The 20,832-nt window shown below is 50.1% G+C and overlaps 1 protein-coding gene and 1 long non-coding RNA gene across 3 annotated transcripts in view; one reads left to right on the top strand and one right to left on the bottom strand.

The window, feature by feature from the left end:
* Window positions 1-3,148: 3,148 nt before the first annotated feature.
* Window positions 3,149-20,055, bottom strand: LOC134729108 (uncharacterized). The gene is made up of 3 exons (XR_010109994.1): window positions 19,919-20,055; window positions 14,822-14,950; window positions 3,149-5,303 (listed from the first exon to the last, which is right to left on the bottom strand). It is a non-coding gene; the product is annotated as an uncharacterized LOC134729108 (long non-coding RNA).
* The window catches only part of SYNM (synemin), a 30,883-nt gene continuing 28,977 nt past the window's right edge, over window positions 18,927-20,832 (top strand). Inside the window, exon 1 of one of the 2 annotated variants that reach the window (XM_034939483.3) lies at window positions 18,927-20,240. In XM_034939483.3, coding sequence (XP_034795374.3) covers window positions 19,023-20,240 — 1,218 coding nt within the window. In that variant the 5' untranslated portion in view covers window positions 18,927-19,022. The remainder of the gene's footprint in view (window positions 20,241-20,832) is intronic. The other variant, XM_034939484.3, reaches the window with a different exon arrangement.

A 20,832-nucleotide genomic window follows, 5' to 3' on the forward strand; every position in this document is an offset into this window, starting at 1 on the left:
TGTGTGTGTGTGTGTGTGTGTGTGTGTGTGTGTGTTCTGAGACAAGGCCTGGCTCTGTCGCCCAGGCTGGGGGGCAGTGGCACAATCTCACCTCACTGCAACCTCCACAGCCCAGGCTCAAACATCCTCCCACCTCAGCCTTCCAAGTAGCTGGGACCACAGGTATGTGCCACCACACCCAGTTCATTTTTGTATTTTTGGTAGAGATGGGTTTTTTCCACGTTGGCCAGGCTGATCTTGAGCTCATGAGCTCAAGTGATCCACCCGTCGCGGCCTCCCAAAGTGCTGGGATTATAGGCGTGAGGCACCATGCCCAGCTTCCAGTCTACGGTTTTAAAGGGAAAGGATAGTACCTGGCAGAGGACATGAGGGAGGCTCTTCTGTTTCTGGATCCTGGTGATGGCACAAGGGTGGGCTCACTTTGTGATTCTGTGAGTGGTACACTTAGGATTTGCACCATTCCACACTTCAATCAAAACCGACTTAGGAAACTCAAAACTCACTTGAGACCAAATTGGGCAATGTATTTCCTTTGCTATCCACAAGCTACTAAAGCCACTTTCTGAAGACAGGCAAGCTGGAGCTACTCCAGATGGAGGCTGGCCATGGGGCATTTGTCATGGGTATTATTTACAGGCTTGAGTATTCCTCCTAGGCTGCCCTGCTTTTTGGTTTACTTCTCAGACATCCTTGATTCATGGGCTCTATATAGTACCTCCTTGGGTCTTCACCCCATCCTCACAGTTGCTGGCGATGGCTGTTCCATTCTTGACTGTAAGTAATAAGAGCTGATAGTATCAATGACAATAGAATCCATTCACTCTTTTAGGGACTTCCTTTACTGTAAGTAAATTACTAACAATGATGGACAATCGGGTGAAATGATCGTAAGAAAAGATATTTCCGGCTGGATGCGGTGGCTCACAACTGTAATCCCAGCACTTTGGGAGGCCAAGGTGGGTAGATCACTTGAGGTCAGGAGTTCGAGACCAGCCTGGCCAACATGGCAAAACCCTGTCTCTATTAAACATACAATACCAAAAATTAGCCGGGTGTGGTGGCTCACGCCTGTAGTCCCAGCTACTCGGGAGGCTGAGGCAGGAGGATCACTTGAACCTGGGAGGTGGAGGTTGCAGTGAGCTGAGATCACACCACTGCACTCTAGCCTGGGCGACTGAGTGAGACTTCCTCTCAAAAAAAGAAAAAAAAAAAAAGGAGGAAAAGATATTTCCTAACTATCCTAAATTCTGTTACATTGACACAAACAAAGATATTTGTTCCATTATAAGTTTCTGGAGAAATCAGAATGAAAAGCTCCATGCCAGTATTATTTCAACAGTCCCTGAAACACGGCTTTGGTGAAGCACTTGAAGAGCTAATGCTTTATACATGGGCATCTCCACTCGGCATCTGGAGTGTTAGTTGCACTTGCTATATTTTAATTTATTAGAATATGTATTTTAAAACAGTAGGCTGGAAATCTGACATATATCCTGATTTTTTTTTGTCACATTGTCATATAAGGGTGTTTCTAAATTCAATGCCTTTCAGAAGAGAATAGAGCTCCTTGAAAATCGATTAAGTATATTTAATCATGCAATCCAGTCTCTCAGAGGCACCGGAAACATTCTGCTGCTCCCTTGACAGGATGGGCTGTGAGTCTGGCCAGGCCTTTCTGCCTAGCCTTACTGCACAGTCATACTTCTCCTCCGGAATCCTGCCACCCTCCCAGATGCCGCGGCCTCCCTGGTTGTTCCTCTGCCCAGGATAGAGCCCAAGGGAACAGGTCACAGGCGCCCTTCCCTGGGAAGCACCAGTCCACTCCCGGCCTTCTCGACAACTCTTCCACTCTGCCAAGGGGGAAAAATTTTTCCTGGCCTGGGGGTTCAGGGTGGAGGGCAGAAAGCTGTGTTCTTTCTCCAGGGTAGTTCTCCCAGGTGCCGCATACACGAGGTTTCTTCCATCACCCCAAGACTGAGGCATTGGAAAAGCGAAGGCCAGTGTCTGAATCTTTGCCCTTCCCTACTTTCTGCTGATCATCCTTCCCTAAGTGACCTGGAAAGCTGACAATATGGGGAAGGGGGATCTGGCTATTATTTCAAATATTACCCATCCCCTCCCATACTAGCAGCCCTGGGTCTCTCGTGCCTCCTGTCTAATCAAATCCCAGAAAATGACTGAGCCTCCACCTGACTCAGTATTCATGTCTGCCCAGGTATTCTAACCTTGTGTCCTGCTGTACAAAGTTCAACAGGAATTACTTCCAGGTTTGAGTGTGGTCTGGGGTTGTCTTCGAACCATGGCCTTCTACTAACTTGCCAGGTAAAGACTCGACTGTTTGGGATCCGCTGCCTCCCCGCTCCCCACCCCCACCAGCCAAGATCCCTGTGTCAAAATCCAGTGTGATCTCAGTGGAAAAAGCGTATCTAGGACCCAAGATCTGGTACTTGTCACCCCATGACCCACTCCGACTCGTCCTGTCACACTGAGCAAATTGTTCAAAACTCTGTGGCTTGGTCTTGTTGCAAAGTATCAATGACATTTGCTTCCTCCCTTCCTGACAGTTACGTGGGGAGAGCCAGTGAAACACTGTACTACCGTCACTAGCAAACAACAGCTTATTGGACTTGAGACACTTACACATCTATTATCGCATCTATCCAAACACTTGGCTTCAGAAAAAATAATCCTCATGGGGTATACAAATATAAAGGAGGAGAAATTGCTCTTTAATACACCAAAAAATACCGAGTTCCTTTATCTTCTGGAATTCCGTTCCCTAGTACAGTATTTCCATTTTGATGGGTTTTTCTGCTATTCACTCCCCAAGCATGTCTTTATTTCATTCACAAAGGGAAAACTCACATGGTGGAGCAGCAGTGCGTTCAGCTCTGTGTGGTCCAGCAATTGGAAAGGGATCTCTTGGAAGGAGCAAGGAAGCTACCGCAGTGATCTTGGTGAAGTAGCCAGGTTTGCTGAAATCAATAGGAGGTTTGCAGCCAAACGACTCTCTGGTCTTGGCCGGGCGCGGTGGCTCACACCTGTAATCCCAGCACTTTGGGAGGCCGAGGTAGGCAGATCATGAGGTCAAGAGCTCAAGACCATCCTGGCCAACATGGTGAAGCCTCGTCTCTACTAAAAATACAAAAAATTAGCTGGGTGTGGTGGCACGTGCCTGTCGTCCCAGCTACTCGGGAGGCTGAGGCAGGAGAATTGCTTGAACCTGGGAGGTGAAGGTTTCAGTGAGCCGAGATTGCACCACTGTACTCCAGCCTGGTGACACAGCAAGACTCTGTCTAAAACAATAATAATAAAAAAAGAACTCTCTGGTCTTAAGTCCCCTAAAAGACTTGACTCTCAGACTGGGCATCCCATCAGCTTCTCCCTCTTCCCTCCAGCCTCACACATCTTGTTTCTTACCCATACTTCTCCTTTATTCCACAGCAACACCAAAAAGTCCAAAGCTCCCCAACCAGTTAAGACTATTTAGATCTTTTTTTTTTTTGAGATGGGGTCTTGCTATGTTGCCCAGGCTGGCCTTGAACTCCTGGGCCCAAGTGATCCTCCTGCCTCAGCCTTCTGAGTAGCCGGGAATATGGGCATGGCGGCTTCAATCTTTTTGATTCAAGAGGCAATTATTAAGTTCAAGATGGGGTTTATCTAAATGACCACATTACTTAAATAAGAAAATACTGCAACAAAAGCCCATTTGATAAAGCAAATGCTTTCAGAGCAACACACTTTTAATCTTCCAGAGTCATCTCCCACCCATCCACACCTCTTTTCTTATTTTTCCTAATTTCTTTTCTTTTTTTTTGAGACGTAGTCTCACTGTGTCACCCAGGCTGCAGAACAGTGGCATGGTCTCGGCTCACTGCAAACTCCGCCTCCCTGGTTCAAGTGATCCTCCTGTGTCAGCCTCCCAGGCAGCTGGGATTACAGGCATGCGCCACCACGCCCAGCTAATTTTTGTATTTTCAGTAGAGACAGGGTTTTGCCATGTTGGCCAGGCTGGTCTCAAACTCCTGACCTCGGGTGATCTGCCCGCCTCAGCCTCCCGAAGTGCTGGGATTACAGGTGTGAGCCACCGTGCCCCTTTTCCTAATTTCATTTTCACATGCACTCCCATCCTTTCAACAAACCTATGTTGAGGGTCTCTTCCATGGAACACCAAATCTAGAGACCCATAGTGGGCAGAACAGACCCTTGCCCTCCAAATGTGCTTTATCACCCTCAGCATTCTCTTTCCTCTTCCAGCCCCTTCTTACCATCTTTCCAAACTCATCCCTGCACTTGTCATCAGCCTTTGTCATCAGCTGATGAGGCCACCAGCTGCTTGTTTTCATCTGGGGAACCACCAGGGCTCAAACCACAGCCAGAGAAGACACATGCCTCCTGAACCCACCCTCCATGCTCTTAATTTCCTTCCCAGCCCCCTGTTTATCATGGATGGTCTCCATTTTAAACAGAAAATCACTTCTTGTCACCTGTCCTGTCAAAAGTCTTCTGTTAATCCAGTCTGACCTGGTAGCCCCATTGCCCAGCTGTCTGTTTCCAACCTTCAGCTATTTTTCTGGAGGTGACTTAGCAAGCTGCACTCGCTCTTCTCCCCTGAGAGTTCCCTGGGCCCATGGCTGCCTGGGGAGACATGTGCAAGTATTACCACCTCTCAAGATGCATTTCTCATGATGAGGCGGAAGTGAAACAAAGCAAGCCTGTACCTCATTTTCATTCACCACCGAGGAATTGCAAATGTTGTGAAAGTGAAACACATTTGCATTCTTCCAATCACCTAATGTATCTGGATTTCCACCTTCATTTGTTAAATAAAGGATTCAGCGAAGCAAAATCAACAAGGCTTTGGGAACTCTTATAAAAACAAATAAAATAAACATTGTGATTCTACAATATGTTTTGACATATTTTGTATTATCTCTTTATGATTCTGGCTGGGGGCAGGAGGGGAAGGATTGACAATTGCTGTAAATCAGGCTTTTCCTGAATGCAATAGCTATATTTCAGGGACTTCACGCTTATAGAATTGTAGAGCCAGAAACAATTTGTATGAGTTATCTATTGCTGTGTAACAAAGGACCTCAAATCAGCAAATATTTATTATCTCACAGCTTCTGAGGGTCTGGAATCCAAGAGTGGCTTAGCTGGGTTGCTTGGGCTCCGATTCTCACATGGAGCTGCAGTCAAGCTGGGCCACGGCTGCAGTTGTCTCAGGGATTGGCTGGGGCTGGTGAATCCACTTCCAGGCTCACTTGCATGGTTGCTGGCAGCTCTTGGTTCCTCACAGGCTGTGGGCCAGAGGCTTCAGTTACTCACTGGCTACATCTCCAAAGGGTGCCAATGACATGGCATCTAACTTCTCCCAGAGTGAGGGATCCAAAGCAGAGAGAGAATGACCAAGAAGGAAGCCACAGTACCTTTTTTTTTTGAGAGGGAATCTCACTCTGTCACCCAGGCTGGAGTACAGTGCCACAATCTCGGCTCACTGCAACCTTCGCCTCCTGGGTTCAAGCAATTCTCCTGCCTCAGCCTCCTGAGTAGCTGTGATTACAGGCATGCGCCACCACGCCCAGGTAATTTTTGTATTTTTAGCAGAGATGGGATTTCACCATGTTGGTCAGGCTGGTCTCAAACTCTTGATCTGCCCACCTCGGCCCCCCAAAGTGCTGAGATTACAGGCGTAAGCCACTGCGCCTGGCCCATAGTACCTTTTATAATCCATTATCAGAACTGACATACCGACCACCCTAGGTACAATGACGAAGTAACGACAGGAGATGGGGATCACTGGGCACTGTCTTGGAGGCTGGCTACCCCAGAATCTTAGAAATAGTGGCATCCTGTTCCCTTAATGACACCTAAGGAAGCTAAGGTCCGAGAGTTATAACCTCTGAACGAGTTGGCCAACATCACACCAGAGGTTAATCACCAAACCAGAACTTGAACCCAGACTTTCTATATTTTAAAACATTGCAATTTAGCAGCCACATATTTTACTCATTCAGTGCTTACCAAAAGCAAGAACCGGACTAGGCAGCATGGAGATTCCAGGATAAAGAATACAATCATGGTCCCTGACCACAAGGTCACAGGAGTGGTGTGGAGTGGAATATACTGAATGAGATTACCCAGTAGAATGGAGCACACTTCATCAGAAAGTTACAACTGAACACCCTTGACAGTTCAAAGGCAGGCCTGATTTCCACTGCCACCCTCAGGGCAGGCTTTGCGGAGGAGGTAACATCTGAGTTGGGCCTTGAAGTATACATGGATTTAGGCAGATGGGGATGAATGGGGTGGGGCTAGGCTGAGAGTCCACGATTTAACCCCGATGTCTCCAAATCTAACTCTGTGAGCTTCAACTATGGCAGTATTAATCAAAGGCTCCAGCTCTGAGTTACCCTTTTGGCTGTTGATGACTAAACTTCGGGGCTATCTGGAAGGAGGGCCTTGGTAGCCTTTGTAAGAGCTTCAGTTGCCTTGGCTGCCACTGACATTTTTATTGATGATGCTGACACTTTGTGATCGAGAAATTGAAACCAGCTTCCTGACCATAGCTATCGACGTCATCCAGACAATCCCCCAATACAGTGCAAAAACAATTTCAAGTAGTTTGTGAGTCCATAAATTATCCTTGCCTGCTGATTTAGCCGCTTGCGAGTTGATGTAGGAAATTTACTATTGAGGAGGTGGTAAGAGGTTAGAAAGGGTGGGCTTGAGTTGAGGGCAGCATTTTCCTCAACCACAGGCCAGGAGCCTTCAGGAAGGTGGGAGTGGAGGGGTGGCCAGCGGAGGCCCATTACAGATGTGTTCAATCAGACTCATTGTCCACCACATTTAGAAAGCTCACAGGTGGGCCGGGTATGGCGGCTCATGCCTATAATCTCGTACTTTGGGAGGCTGAGGTGGGCGGATCACCTGAGGTCAGGAGTTCCAGACCAGCCTGGCCAACTTGGTGAAACCCCGTCTCTACTAATCACACAAAAATGAGCCGGGTGTGGTGGCAGGTGCCTGGAATCCCAGATACTCAGGAGGCTAAGGCAAGATAATTGCTTGAACCTGGTAGGTGGAGGTTGCAGTGAGCCAAGATCACGCCACTGCACTCCAGGCTGGGCTGGGCGACAGGGTGAGATCCGTCTCAAAAAAAATAAAGAAAAGAAAACCCACAGGTGTTGATGAATGCCAGGCCCATGTAATTGACTAACATGTAGACGGCATCATTTGAATGAAGGGTTTTGAAATTATAAAGCAAGATCCATTAGTGAGTCATGATATTAAATTTGTGGCACCAATCCAGCACTAAAAAGGAGATTAAAACATTGGAGGGATAAGTAATGCTTTGTAGAACTTTTGTTTCAGTTACTTGCATGTGTGTGCAATGAAAAATGTATTTCCTTTTGATGTGGTCACTGACAAAACAGTTTGTGTTTTATCTACTTTATTTTTGTTAAAATATTTTATTTTTGGAAACAGGGTCTTGCTTGTCACCCAGGCTGGAGTGCAGTGGTGATCACAGCTCCCTGCATCTTCAAACTCCTGGGCTCAAGCGATCCTCCTGCCTCAGCCTTCTGAGTAGCTGGGACTACAGGCACACCACCACGCCTAGCCAAGTTTTTTATGTTTAGTAAGAGATGAGGCCTCACTATGTTGCCCAGGCTGGTCTTGAACTCCTGGCCTCAAGTGATCCTCCTGCCTCAGCCTCCCAAAGTACTTCAAAGTACTTTAGAAACATAAAACTAACATTTCAAATGATACTGTAGATAGCACTTCTTGGGATAAATGTCTCTTTTTTTTTTTTTTTCCTGCGAGATAGAGTCTTGCTCTGTCACCCAGTCTGGAGTGAAGTGGCGCCATCTCGGCTCACTGCAACCTCTGTCTCCTGGGTTCAAGCAATTCTCCTATCTTAGCCTCCCAAGTAGCTGGGATTACAGGTGCATGCCACCATGCCTGGCTAATTTCTATATTTAGTAGAGATGGCATTTCACCATGTTGGCCAGGCTGGTCTTGAACTCTGGACCTCAGGTGATCCACCTGCCTTGGCCTCACAAAGAGCTGAGATTACAGCCGTGAGCCACCCCGCCTGGCCGAGATAAACGTCTCTTTAAAAAAATCAACTTTATTGTAGTATATGTAACTAAAATTTACTATTGTTTTTTTTGAGATGGAGTCTCGCTCTGTCACCCAGGCTGGAGTGCAGTGGCACGATCTCGGCTCACTGCAAGCTCCGCCTCCCAGGTTCACACCATTGTCCTGCCTCAGCCTCCCAAGTAGCTGGGACTACAGGCGCCCGCCACCACGCCCGGCTAATTTTTTGTATTTTTAGTAGAGACAGGTTTTCCCCGTGTTAGCCAGGATGGTCTCGATCTCCTGACCTTGTGATTCGCCTGCCTTGGCCTCCCAAAGTGTTGGGATTATAGGCGTGAGCCACCGCGCCTGGCCAAAATTTACTAATTTTTAGTGTGCAGCTTAAGGAACTAGAATGTATAGTTGTGTTACCACCACGCAAGTCAAGATGTGGAAGAGTTCTGTTTTACCAAGAAGGTTCCTGTTCCCCTTCTCAGTCAGTCTCCTTCCATCACCTAGCCTGTCATGTACAAGGGGGGCCAACGAATATAGGGCAGAAGCACAAGGAGGGGTGAGTTGATCAATATGTATTGAGGATCCACAGCACGTAGGGCTTTGTAGGTCAGATGTCCAGGGCTTTGGGTTTACTCTAAAAGAAATGGGGAGGCATGGGAGGGTTTTGAGCGAAGGACTGATCTGATTTAGGTTTTGAAAAGACTATGGAGAAACTACTTTACATATACACAAGGGGTGAACAAATAAAAAACTATACGATAGGTAATGAGAGCCAGGCTTCTCACTGCTGGAGAAAGAAGTTACAAATGAGAAATAAGGGAAGGAAGTCTAGAACGATCCTTGTGGATGGGAGTTGGAGGCATCAGTATGAACTTGTGTGTGGACAGCCAGCTAGATACATAGAGAAATAAATACAGACATGCCTGTAGACACGGATTACATGTGTGTGCATGTGTGTATGTGTGTGTATGTATGTGTGTTGCTATCTTAACAATAGTAAATCTTCTAATCCATGAACACAGGCTGTCTTTCCATCAGTTTAGGTCTCTTTAAAAATGTATCTTAAGAATGTTTGGTCATTTTCAGGGTGTAAGTCTTGAATTTCTTTTGTTAAATTTATTCCTAAGTAATTTTTTTATATTATGAATGAAACTTCTTTTTTTGTTTGTTTTTTGTTTTTTGAGATGGAGTCTTGCTCTGTCGCCCAGGCTGGAGTGCAGTGGCACTATCTCAGCTCACTGCAACCTCCGTCTCCCGGGTTCAGGTGATTCTTCTGCCTCAGCCTCCCTAGTAGCTGGGATTATAGGTGCCTGCCACCACGCCAAGCTAATTTTTTTTTTGTATTTTTAGTGGAGACGAGGTTTCACCAGGTTGGCCAGTCTAGTCTCAAACTCCTGACCTCAAATGATCTGCCCACCTCAGCCTCCCAAAGTGCTGGGATTACAGGCGTGAGGCACTATACCCAGCCATGGATGGAACTTCTAAATTAAAGTTCCATTTACACAAAAATAAAAACAGTAAATGAATATTAACTGAATTTTTGGATTGTTTATTGCTAATGGGTAGAGGAGTATTGAGAGTTCCCGGCATGCTGGCGAGGTGTGGCTGCTGAGACCTTCACACTTAACGAACTGGGACAAGATACAGCAGAAGCGGAGGCAGGTGAAAGGGTAAAATCCCACGGGCTCTTGAGAGGTTTGGAGGAAACAGTAACTAGAAGGACTGTAAAATCAAGTGACTTTTGCTAAGTGCCACTAACTCATTAAGAGAGAAAATGTCAGTCTCAGATCTGTTGCTCAGTGATTTACAGCCAATTGTGAGAGTCACAGGGCCTACTTGGCTGCCTTTAAAGAGACCCTCACCCCCTGCAGGCAGAAGGCAGAGAGAATGGAAGAGCAGGCACAGCTTCTAATTGTAAGAGAGGCTGAGTTCTCATTCTAGGCAAGTCTCTAATGTCAAAGCCAGGGCTCTGAAGGGAAAGGAGTGGGACTGTGAGACTTGGGATGGGGGTATTTGGGGACTGCAGGTAAGAACCAAGGATCTCCAGATTCCCCTGCAGAAGTGACCCATTCCCCCTTTCAGGAATATAGGCCCCTGCCCCCCACCACCAACTTCTGCCAGAAGACTATGCAGAGGCCACAAATGTTAGGCAGGGGCTTTACAAGACAATGCCTTCCCTTCGTGGTCCACCAGCACCTCTCTCCTGGCCACCAGATCTGTATCTAACGTCCAACCTCAGCAAGCCCAGCTGGGAAGTACTGGGCCAGCTCAGGAAGTAGGGGAATTATACAGCAAAGGTGCTACACAACCTGATTCATGCATGTCAGCAGGGACTGGAGCGGAAAGCCTGGGAATGGGAGGATAGGTGGTCTGTAAGGTGCTGAGTCAAGGTGGGCTTGTGGGTCAAGGCTGTATGGCTGGAGTGTGGGAGAGTTGTTGGTGTGGGGGCAGTGTCCTGCGACAAGGATTCACTCCCTGGCAAGGGCCTTGGGCAGCTGCTAGTGTGCTGCTGGGGTAGCCCTGGGAAGCCTGGGAAAGGGATAGTACACATTAAATGAATGAAGTAGAGATGCCAGGACACACAATGCAGGAGGGAAGGAACAAATATCAGAGAAGTGAGCGTAAGACCAGAAAACCCACCAGGCTAGCTACGTTCCTTGGGAGGCCTGGAGGATCCTCCATCTATCACAGTGATAAGGAAGCAGCTGGTGAGGGGCACCACCCCATTGAGAAGCTGAGTGGTACCTGTCCTCTGGAGGGGAGGGACTGACAGAAGAGACGCTGTTACAGAGCTGGCCTCTCTGGTGGGCATGAGAAGACGCAGCAGTGGCTCTCAAACTAGCATGCATTCAAATCAACTGGAGGCTTGTCAAAACACGCAAGGTTTCATCCGCAGGTCTGGGCCGGGGCTAGAGAGTGTACATTTCTAAAACGTTCCCAGGTGATGCTGCTGTTGCTCATCCAGATACTAGACTTTGAGAGCCACTGGCTACAGGCCTAGCCGAGGGCGGATGGCAGCCCATAAGTCTCATAAAAAAGGTGAGTATAATTACTGTTATGAGCTGCAAAGTTGGAATGGCCATGGGGGTGGGGAGTGAACTAAGGGTTCTACAGACTCAGGGATCTGAGGGATCTGTGACTCATAGAACATGGTGTTCCTAGGGGAAAGATAAATGGGCTGCCGGCAGAAACATCCCCAAGTATATATATAATCAAACACACTTCTAAGCCAAGTTATGATCCAGTTTTCTGACCCTGAGCCACCAGAACACACTGGCTGAAAGGACCCGACAACCTCTATGGCAAGTGAGAGCCTTGGTCCTTCCCCAGAGCGACTGCAGCCAGTTAGGACGCGAGCACTCATTTCTTTTCAGGATGGTTGGTTCCTACTGTGGCGTCCAAATTGATGCGGATACCCAGGGACCCATAGCACCACCATGGCCCCCGTGTTAGAGTAGGGATCTATGGGGGTCATGTCATCCACAGAGCCCTGCCCAAGACACAGCGGGGTCAGAACAGCAGTCTGGGCTGCAGCGACACATCCGAGGATCACTGGCATGTTACTGTATTTAAAGCCATGAGATTGGATTGGAGCAGCAGCAGGTAGACAGAGAAGAGGTGAGTGGCTAAATGACTGGTGGGTGGCAATTAGGGAGAAGCAGGCACTTGTGACAGCGATGGGGGAAGAGAGCAACCTCCCCAAGCTCTCTGGCCTCCCCAGGCCCCGGGTCTATGAGGAAAACGGCTGTGTCTTTCTCCTTTCTGTGTTCCCAGGGCCCAGCCCAGCACCAGGCACACAGAGGGGACTCAAAAACTAGCTTTCGAGTTACCCTATCATGAACACCACCAACAAACTCCACAGAAAATGTGCTTCTAAGGGCAGGGAGAGCAAATATGCTGTTCTTTGAAGGCAAATTATTCTTTTTTTAGTTCTTCAGTGGAAGTGAGAAGTCTTGTCCCTGTTGGGAAGATTAAACAGGGGATGTTTCTTTGTCACTTGGGGCTCTTCCCAAGTTCATTTGTAATGATTATGACATGACTTTTCAAATTAAGAGAGGGAAGTTGTGCAGCTTAAATTACTGCATTTTTTTTTATGTGACAAATGCTATTTTTGTACCTTCTGAAAAGGCAGCCTATACCCCAACAAACACCTGCTGTGCTCCTATGAAACAGTGACAAATGATCTACCCACCCAAAATAGCCAGAAGAGCTGTGACAGAGTGGGGACACTGTGGGCTCTGAGCAAGAGTGGCTGGATTCGGATTTTGGAGTGAGACAGAGCATGAAGACGCTGTGTCCTGAGGCCTTTACATTCTCATCTTACTTATTCCTTGTAGCGATCCTATGAGGGAGGGGTTATCCTTACTTTACAGATGAGGAAACTGAGTCTGGGAGGCTCAAGGACTAGCTCGTCCCTGTCCTCCTGCTCGCAAGACCCAGCTGGTCTCAGACCCTGCGGAGCTGCCATCATCTGCATCTGTGCCCTGACTCTTCAGCCTCTCTCCCTGGCCTTCTGGAGACAGACCTCTGACCGGTGGCCTCCATGTGATTCTGGGCTCCAGGACTTCTCCCATGAAGATGACCAGCACTTGCTGAGTGCGGTGTGCTAAGTCTTGTGCAACACGTCTCACACAGCGTAACGGGCAGTGTGGCAAAGTGGGTAAGGTAAGGGTTCAAATCCTGGTTCTGCCACTTTTTACTTGCACGGGCTCGGGCAAGCTGACCACCCTGTGGCTCAGCCTCCACATCATTCACCTCGAGCTGATGGTACCCGCTGCACGGGCTGCTGTACTGATTGTGAGTTCATCCACATGAAGAGCTCAGAACAGTGCCTGGTGTGGCAAGACTATACAAGGACTAACTCTGATGGTGGGAGCCAGGAGGTTTCCTTGTGGTCCTTGCCTGGCAGCATCTTCCTCACCTGGGAATGGACTAATGCTTAGCCCACTCCAGGCTACTGACTCTGAAACTCTGTGTGTGGGGCCCAGGGATCTGCATTTTAACAAGCTCTCCATTGAGGCCAATGGACGTGAAAGCTTAGTCCTTCTAACACCTCTATAAGAAGGTCTATTTTGTTCTCATTATTACTATTACATGGATAAGGAGGTGGGCTCAGAGGGGTTGTCATGCCTAAGCTTATGCTGGTACTAAGTGCCAGGATGCAAAGTGGGTCAGTCCACTCCACACCACTGTGCCTGGCCCAGCCCTTCCCGCCAGCTCGACACACTTCCCTTTCCCACTGGCTTCATTTCCTACCTGGCCAAGCCCGTCGGGGGCAAGCGTGCCTCTCAGTCCACAAACTTAGGGAGGCAGGGAATAAGCACAGGGTGATGAAAACTCAATCCCCATCCATTCAAGGGGTTAGAGATCTGATTCCCTTCCCTAGATTGCACCAGAACTGTTGAGGACTTACACAGTGCTAAGGCACCAGGGCGGGGGGCCCACCTGGTCCTCATGCCACCCATCAGTGCTGGCATCCACTAGCCTTCCAAGAGAGCCCGAGATCTTCATCCCTACAGGCAGAGGCTGGGACAGTGGACCACTTTGGATAGTTAAGTGGCTTGTTCACTGCACACACATATCTGGATGGGGTGATCAGTGGGACTGAAATCCCACCTGTGCTGTCCTTGCTGAGCTATGGAAGTGGGTGCAGGGCAGCCTCCACCCTGAGGCAGGGCATCTCTTCCTTAGCACCAAGGAACCATCCACGGACCAGGTCATGCACCTACTGGGCTCATCCATCTTCCCACAAAGGGTGCCTTTTCCCAATTTGCACATAGGAACCTTAAAGACGGATGTGGCCTTGCTGGCGTGGCCCCATGCTGGTGGAGTGGCTCCCACAGGTCTGCGGTCCTCTGCCACTTCCAGGTGGTGCTCAGGCCCCTGGCCTCACTCAGGCTTGGGGAGACGGGGTGCAGGGGGAGGGCATGGAGGAAGGCTATCCTGGGCCATGCCGTGGCCCTTCCTCTCAGGCCCACAACTTCCCCAAGGCTACCTCTGGGAAGTAGGGCACAAGGGACCCGTGAGATCGGTGCTTGGATCCCACAACATAACTGGGGTTTTGCTGTCTCCTGGGGCTCTGCCCAGGAAGGGGTGCAAAGCTCCCTTCACTATGACCCAGGGCTGTGCTTCCATTCCACTCCATCACCCCTCCTTCAATATTTTCTTGCCTCTGCGGACACCCAACGCTACTCAGCCTTCCTTCAGGATTTTCTCCCCAACTTTTTTCCAGCTAGAAGTCCTCCCCGAGTTCCTAAAGTCTTGGATTTTGGAGACCAGTCAGGCCTTTCCTTTTCGTCTAGGGCATAGGCTTCCCTTCAGGCAGTGAGCAGAAGGAATGAGCTGGGGTAGGGGGAGAGGGAAGAGCAGATCTATTAATCGCCCTACCCCACAATAACTGCACAGGCCTGGGAGCCCCGTGGAGCGCAGGCCACACTGTGCCAGGTCCTCCGAGTAGGGAAAGACTCGCTATTCCCGCTTCCCCAGCCCGGAGCAGGGGCTAATGGAAAAGGCTGCAGCCCCCGGCGCGCGCAGCCTCCTGCTTCTTGGACTTTGGTAAAATTCTGGCTGCGGGCCCGCGCTGCTTCCGATCCACGGCGCCGCTCAAGCGAAGGCTCAGGGGGGTCCGCCCCTCTGGTCTCCATCCCGGAGCAGCGCCCTTCCACCCTCCTTGGGCGGCGCTGCCCCAGCGGCCGGGTGTTTTCACCCCCGACCGCGAGCTTCCTACCGTTCATCTATCCGCCGCAGGAAGGGGGCGCACGTGTCACTCTCTTCTCTCCAGTCCGGCTACATCCCGGTGTTGGGTTTTCACTGGAAACGACACCACCGGGGGTTGATGGTCCCTAAGGTGTTCAGCCTGCGAAAGAGGGCTGTGGTTAAAAAGATAAAAATACACTAGTGCCTTACCGGGTCCTGAGCAATTTGTTTTGTATTAGGTCAATTCTAGAAAAAAAAATTTACAGGTCATTTTTTTTATTCAAAGTAAAAACTGTTTTACTGAATCCCATGATCTATCTATCCAGATATCACCTGTGTAATCTAAGCTGGAAGACTATATATATATATATATACACACACATATATATATACACACATATATATACATATATATACATATATATACATATATACATATATACATATATACATATATACATATATATACATATATATACATATATATATTCTATTGAATAGAAAAATGTCAGTAAGAAGTGAAGATTGCAGGACTTTTATTTTTGCCATTAAGCTATTAATAAAAATGCATAGTTGTTAATATGTTAGCAATGTGGCTTTCAAATTTTTATTGCAAAAAATAATAAAGTATACACTGCTCCTTATCATAAATTCCAAATAGCAAATTGATTCTGGCAGAATGGTTTTATCGATTTTTGCAGAACTCTGGTGTTCCTAGTGAATTTATGGTTACAGTTGACAAATGAATGCAGCACCATGAATATTGATTGATATTTTTGTTTACCTTAGCAAGAAAGACAAAGGTGAAATAACTGAGAAACTCCATTTATTCTTCATCATGATGTAACTTCTTTTTAAATTTTTTTTGTATTTTTAAATTTTGTTAAGACAGGATCTCACTCTGCTACCCAGGCTGGAGTGCAACGGCTCAATCATGGCTCACCAAAACCTCGATCTCCTGGGCTCAAGGAATCCTCTCACTTCAGCCTCCCGAGTAGCTGGGATTACAGGTGCATGCCACCATGCCCAGTTAATTTTTGTATTTTTTGTAGAGAGGGGGTTTTGCCATGTCCAGGCTGGTCTCGAACTTCTGAGCTCAAGTGCTCTGCATGCCTTGGCCTCCCAAAGTCTTGGTATTACGAGTGTAAGCCACCACACCCAGCCATGAAGCAACTTCTTTCCTGATCTGGATACAAGCTTCGAGACACCAGACAAATATTTCCTCAAGTTTTTGTGCTATTCACAATTCAATAGCTAGAGACACAACATACCACTAAATTTAATCTGCACTATTAACATACTCTCCACTGCTTTTAAAGGCTAGGCAATCAACAAAACATCAAATCCACAAAAACAAGTCATTGGCTGATTTCTGTGTTGTAAATACTCAAGCTACCAACACGATGTCAGTGAATATGGAGTAGGGTAGTACACATTAAATGGCATTTCTATGGTGCAGGCCCACTGCTCATTCATAACTTCAAGAACAGATCATAGGAAAATTCAGTGAAATACTGAGGAAGTGATACGTTTTGAATATGTGTTTGCTCTTTTTGTATAATTAGTTGTAAGCTTCTATAATTAATTTTTAATAATGGCTGTGCTTAACAAGTGGTCCACAAAATTCTAAAAATTTAACAGTTGGCACTCACAAACCTGTGGGAGCCAACCGCAGTGCACCACTGCCAGGCTCCTGTGACTTCTGGCTTCCACAGCGGGAGGTACTGGCAAGAGAAGGGAGGCTTGGAGGAAGGAAGAACTGGGTTTTCCTCCTCCTGGGATCCATTCTGCTCCTCTTTTCCAGCGCTCTGGGTTTCTCCAGGCTCAGCCAACACCCTAGGGCGCTAACAGCTTCTTGGCTTCTTGCTCTTGCTGGTCCCTGGTGCTTCCTCATCCCATCCATCCCCATCCCATCAATCATTCCCTTCCCTCTGAGTTTGCCTCTGCTTCCTGGCCAGACCCTGCCTGCTCAAGTCTGCTCTTGTGGTCACAACTCTAATACTTCTAGTCACTTCACCCCTCCGAGCTTCAGTGTTGTGAGGATTCAGTATGAAGCAGCAGGATATTATCCTGAAAGAGTAGCTGGGGGTACTTCCCCCCTCCCACCTCCCGGCCCTGCTAGTTCCTGATCCCCTATAACTCTTTCCCTACCAGGGCAGCTGTATGCTGGAGCAGTCAATTCCTCAGGGACAGGATTTACAGCAGAAATGGGGGAAAGGGTTTTGAGTTTCAAAGTCCAAGACCCTGAAGGGCACTGGGCAAAGAAAGACTAATGAGTCACTGCAAAGTGTCCTGCTGGGACTCACTGGTCCCTGAGAAGGCTCTCCCACCCTGCAGGGCTGCCCCCTGCCCAGCCAGGGATGTGGGACAGCAGAACCCGTTAGCGTGGGGAGTCAAAGAGCTGAGAACAAACAGCTGCAGCGGAGTCCAGGCAACTGTGAGAGCCGCCCCCCTGCACCCCAATGTCCCAGAGGGGCCCAGGACCGGCAGGGTCTCCACATAGGTTTGGGCGATGACACCACAGCAGCTCTGCTGTTTGACAAGCAAAGGCCAGGTGTCAGTGTGCACCTGGGGGAATGGGAGGATGGACAATGATGGGGTGATGGGGGTCCAAATCCCCCTGTCCCACACCAAGGTGAATAAACCCAAGCACTGAATAAACCCACTTTCCACCCCCATTTAGTTTTAGCAGAAAAGGACAGGGAATTATTCATTGAAAGATATTAATTTCTACCACCTACAGAATGGGATCTCCAACATAGGGTCTCTAGAAAAACAAAGGCCCACTTTCTGCCTTGCTTGTGATTGGAGGCTCATGCCTGTGACAAGGAGAGCACTAGAAGCTTTGTCAGAGGCCCTGGACCAGCTTGCTGAGTAGTCCACCTTTCCATGCCATCTGTAAAATACACTAACTGCTGGCCCTGCCATGAGGAGCCCTCTGGCCAGTGGATGACCGTCCAGGTCTCGCCCTGGGCACTTGTGTTGCCACAAGTTCAAGGGCACCCCAACCAAGGGTCAGCTGGTTTGTCCCTGTGAGCCTTAATGACACGTATACTGAGAACTGTCATTCATAAATAACTGCCATGAAAACTAATGAAATGCAAGTGTACAAAAAAGAGCTGTGGTTTCCATGGCAATTAAACTGAATACTTTCTTAGGGAAATGCTGGAAAGAAACAGCTGTCACATTACGGGTGTGTGTGTGAGATTTGTAAAGTTCGGGGAGATGTTAGATGTCTAGAAAGTTCTGTACTTGGAGCACTTTATGGTCTCTAAGTTTTCACTCCAAATGAAAGAAATTCGTTTTGGAAAATGTAATGTACTATGAGGGTAGCTTGTATAAGAAGGGCAACTGGGACTCCTGTCAACTGACATCAAGAGAAGTATTTTGCACATTAAAATACTGGTAAATGGATATATATTTATGTTTTAAGTTAAAAAGATTATTTAGGCTGGGCACGGTAGCTCACGCCAGTAATCCCAGGACTTTGGGAGGCCGAGGTGGGCGGATCACCTGAGGTCGGGAGTTCGAGACCAGCCTGACCAACATGAAGAAACCCCGTCTCTACCAAAAATACAAGAAAAAAAAAAAAATTAGCCAGGCGTGGTGGCGCTGGCCTGTAATCCCGGTTACTCGGGAGGCTGAGGCAGGAGAATCGCTTGAACCCGGGAGGCGGAGGCTGTGGTGAGCCGAGATCGTGCCATTGCACTCCAGCCTGGGCAACAAGAGCGACACTCTGTCTCAAAAAAAAAAAAAAATTAATGCACATGTATGTGTAATGTATATATATGAGATGAGGTCTCTTTCTGTTGCCCAGGCTGGAGCGCAGTGCCACAATCAGGCTCACTGCAGCCTTGAACTCCTGGGTTCGAGTAATCCTCCCGCCTCAGCCTCCCAAGCAGCGCGTGTGACACCACCACGCCAGGCTCTCTCTCTTTCTCTCTCTCTCTCTCTCTCTATATATATATATATTTTTTTTTTTGGTAGAGACAGGGTCTCTCTATGTTGCTCAGGCTGGTCTCGAACTCCTGGGCTCAAGCGATCCTCCCACCTCGGCTTCCCAAAATGCTGGGATTATAGGCCTGAGCCACCGCGCCCGGCCCATATCGTGTTTTTAAAAATAGAAAACCCACCAATCTCCAGGGCCTCGGGTAAGAAGTCTCTCCAAAATCGCCAGCACCACAGCAACTCAATAGGCTTCTATTTCCATCCACCAACGCCAGGACACTCGTATGCTGCGGGCACGCGTGACGGGGCAGCAGCAGGACGCCCTCTCCGGCGTCCCTTCGCTGAGCCCGGCCTGGCTAGCCCGCCACCCCGCCCGCTGCTACCCGACTGCCCGCGCCGACCACCTGCGGCCGCCAAGGTGCGGCAGGGGGCGCTGTGCGGCCCAAGAGGCCGCGCCGGGCCGCGCTCTGATTGGCTGGAGGCCGCGGCCCACGCCCAGTCCGCCCGCCCAGGCCGCCCACCCAGTCCGCCCGCCCCGTCCGCTAAGTGCCTGGGCTCTCCCGCTCGCGTCCCAGTCTGCGGCCTCCGGGGCAGCGGCGAGGCCGGAGCGTCGCGGCGGAGGGGACAAGACCGGGACAAGACCAGGGCAGGAGGGAGCCGGCCAGCCGCGAGAACCCCGCACGCCCGGCAAGATGCTGTCCTGGCGGCTGCAGACGGGCCCCGAGAAGGCCGAGCTGCAGGAGCTCAATGCCCGGCTCTATGACTACGTGTGTCGGGTGCGGGAGCTGGAGCGCGAAAACCTACTCCTGGAGGAGGAGCTGCGCGGCCGGCGCGGGCGAGAGGGCCTGTGGGCCGAGGGGCAGGCCCGCTGCGCCGAGGAGGCGCGCAGCTTGCGGCAGCAGCTGGACGAGCTGAGCTGGGCCACTGCGCTGGCGGAGGGCGAGCGGGACGCTCTGAGGCGCGAGCTGCGGGAGCTGCAGCGCCTGGATGCGGAGGAGCGCGCCGCCCGCGGCCGCCTGGACGCCGAGCTGGGTGCGCAGCAGCGCGAGCTGCAGGAGGCGCTGGGCGCGCGCGCCGCCCTCGAGGCGCTGCTGGGCCGGCTGCAGGCCGAGCGCCGAGGCCTCGACGCGGCCCACGAACGCGACGTGCGGGAGCTGCGCGCGCGCGCCGCCAGCCTTACCATGCATTTCCGCGCCCGCGCCACCGGCCCCGCCGCGCCCCCGCCACGCCTGCGGGAGGTGCACGACAGCTACGCACTGCTGGTGGCCGAGTCGTGGCGGGAGACGGTGCAGCTGTACGAGGACGAGGTGCGCGAGCTGGAGGAGGCGCTGCGGCGCGGCCAGGAGAGCAGACTCCAGGCGGAGGAAGAGACGCGGCTGTGCGCGCAGGAGGCAGAGGCGCTGCGGCGCGAGGCGCTCGGATTGGAGCAGCTGCGCGCGCGGCTGGAGGACGCGCTGCTGCGGATGCGCGAGGAGTACGGGATACAGGCCGAGGAGCGGCAGGTCCGTGCGCGGGGATGGCGCGCTGACCCCATACCCGCGGCCGTCGCCCCAGCACCCTGCCCTTGACGGCGTGGGGCAGCGGCCCCTTCACCAGGGGCGCGGCGTCGCGGACCGGTAGGGCCCGCCCAGAGGGTGCCCGAATGGCATGGGGACCCGGACTCGGTCCGCTGGTCCGTCGACTCAGCGGGCGAGCGCCGGGCGGCAGGTCCTAGCGGATAGCCCCGTCCTCGTCGTGGGGTTAGGTGGCAGCTGCTTTAACTCTTGACAAGCGTGACTGGGCGCATCCTGATAGGCCACCCTGTGAGCTCTAGGTTTTCCTTCCATTTTCCGTGCTCCGTAGACTCAGTAGACCCAGATCTAAGAGTCAACCGAGAAACCTCTCTCACTTGCAGAAGTGACGGCTTGTGGTAGCCCCGCTGTCTATAGCGCTCCTCAGGGGAAAACTCAAATTAATTTCCAAAACGGTTTTTATTTTGCCAATATGATTTCCCAGTTGGAAGCCGCAGTTGCGGCTCTCTGGGCGGCTGCCTTGTTTGATCTTGGGAGGGGCAGCAACCCTCATGCAGAAAAGAGCTTGATCGAAGATGTTTTG

The sequence above is a fragment of the Pan paniscus genome, chromosome 16 (genome assembly GCF_029289425.2).
Source record: "Pan paniscus chromosome 16, NHGRI_mPanPan1-v2.0_pri, whole genome shotgun sequence".
Classification (NCBI taxonomy): domain Eukaryota; kingdom Metazoa; phylum Chordata; class Mammalia; order Primates; family Hominidae; genus Pan; species Pan paniscus.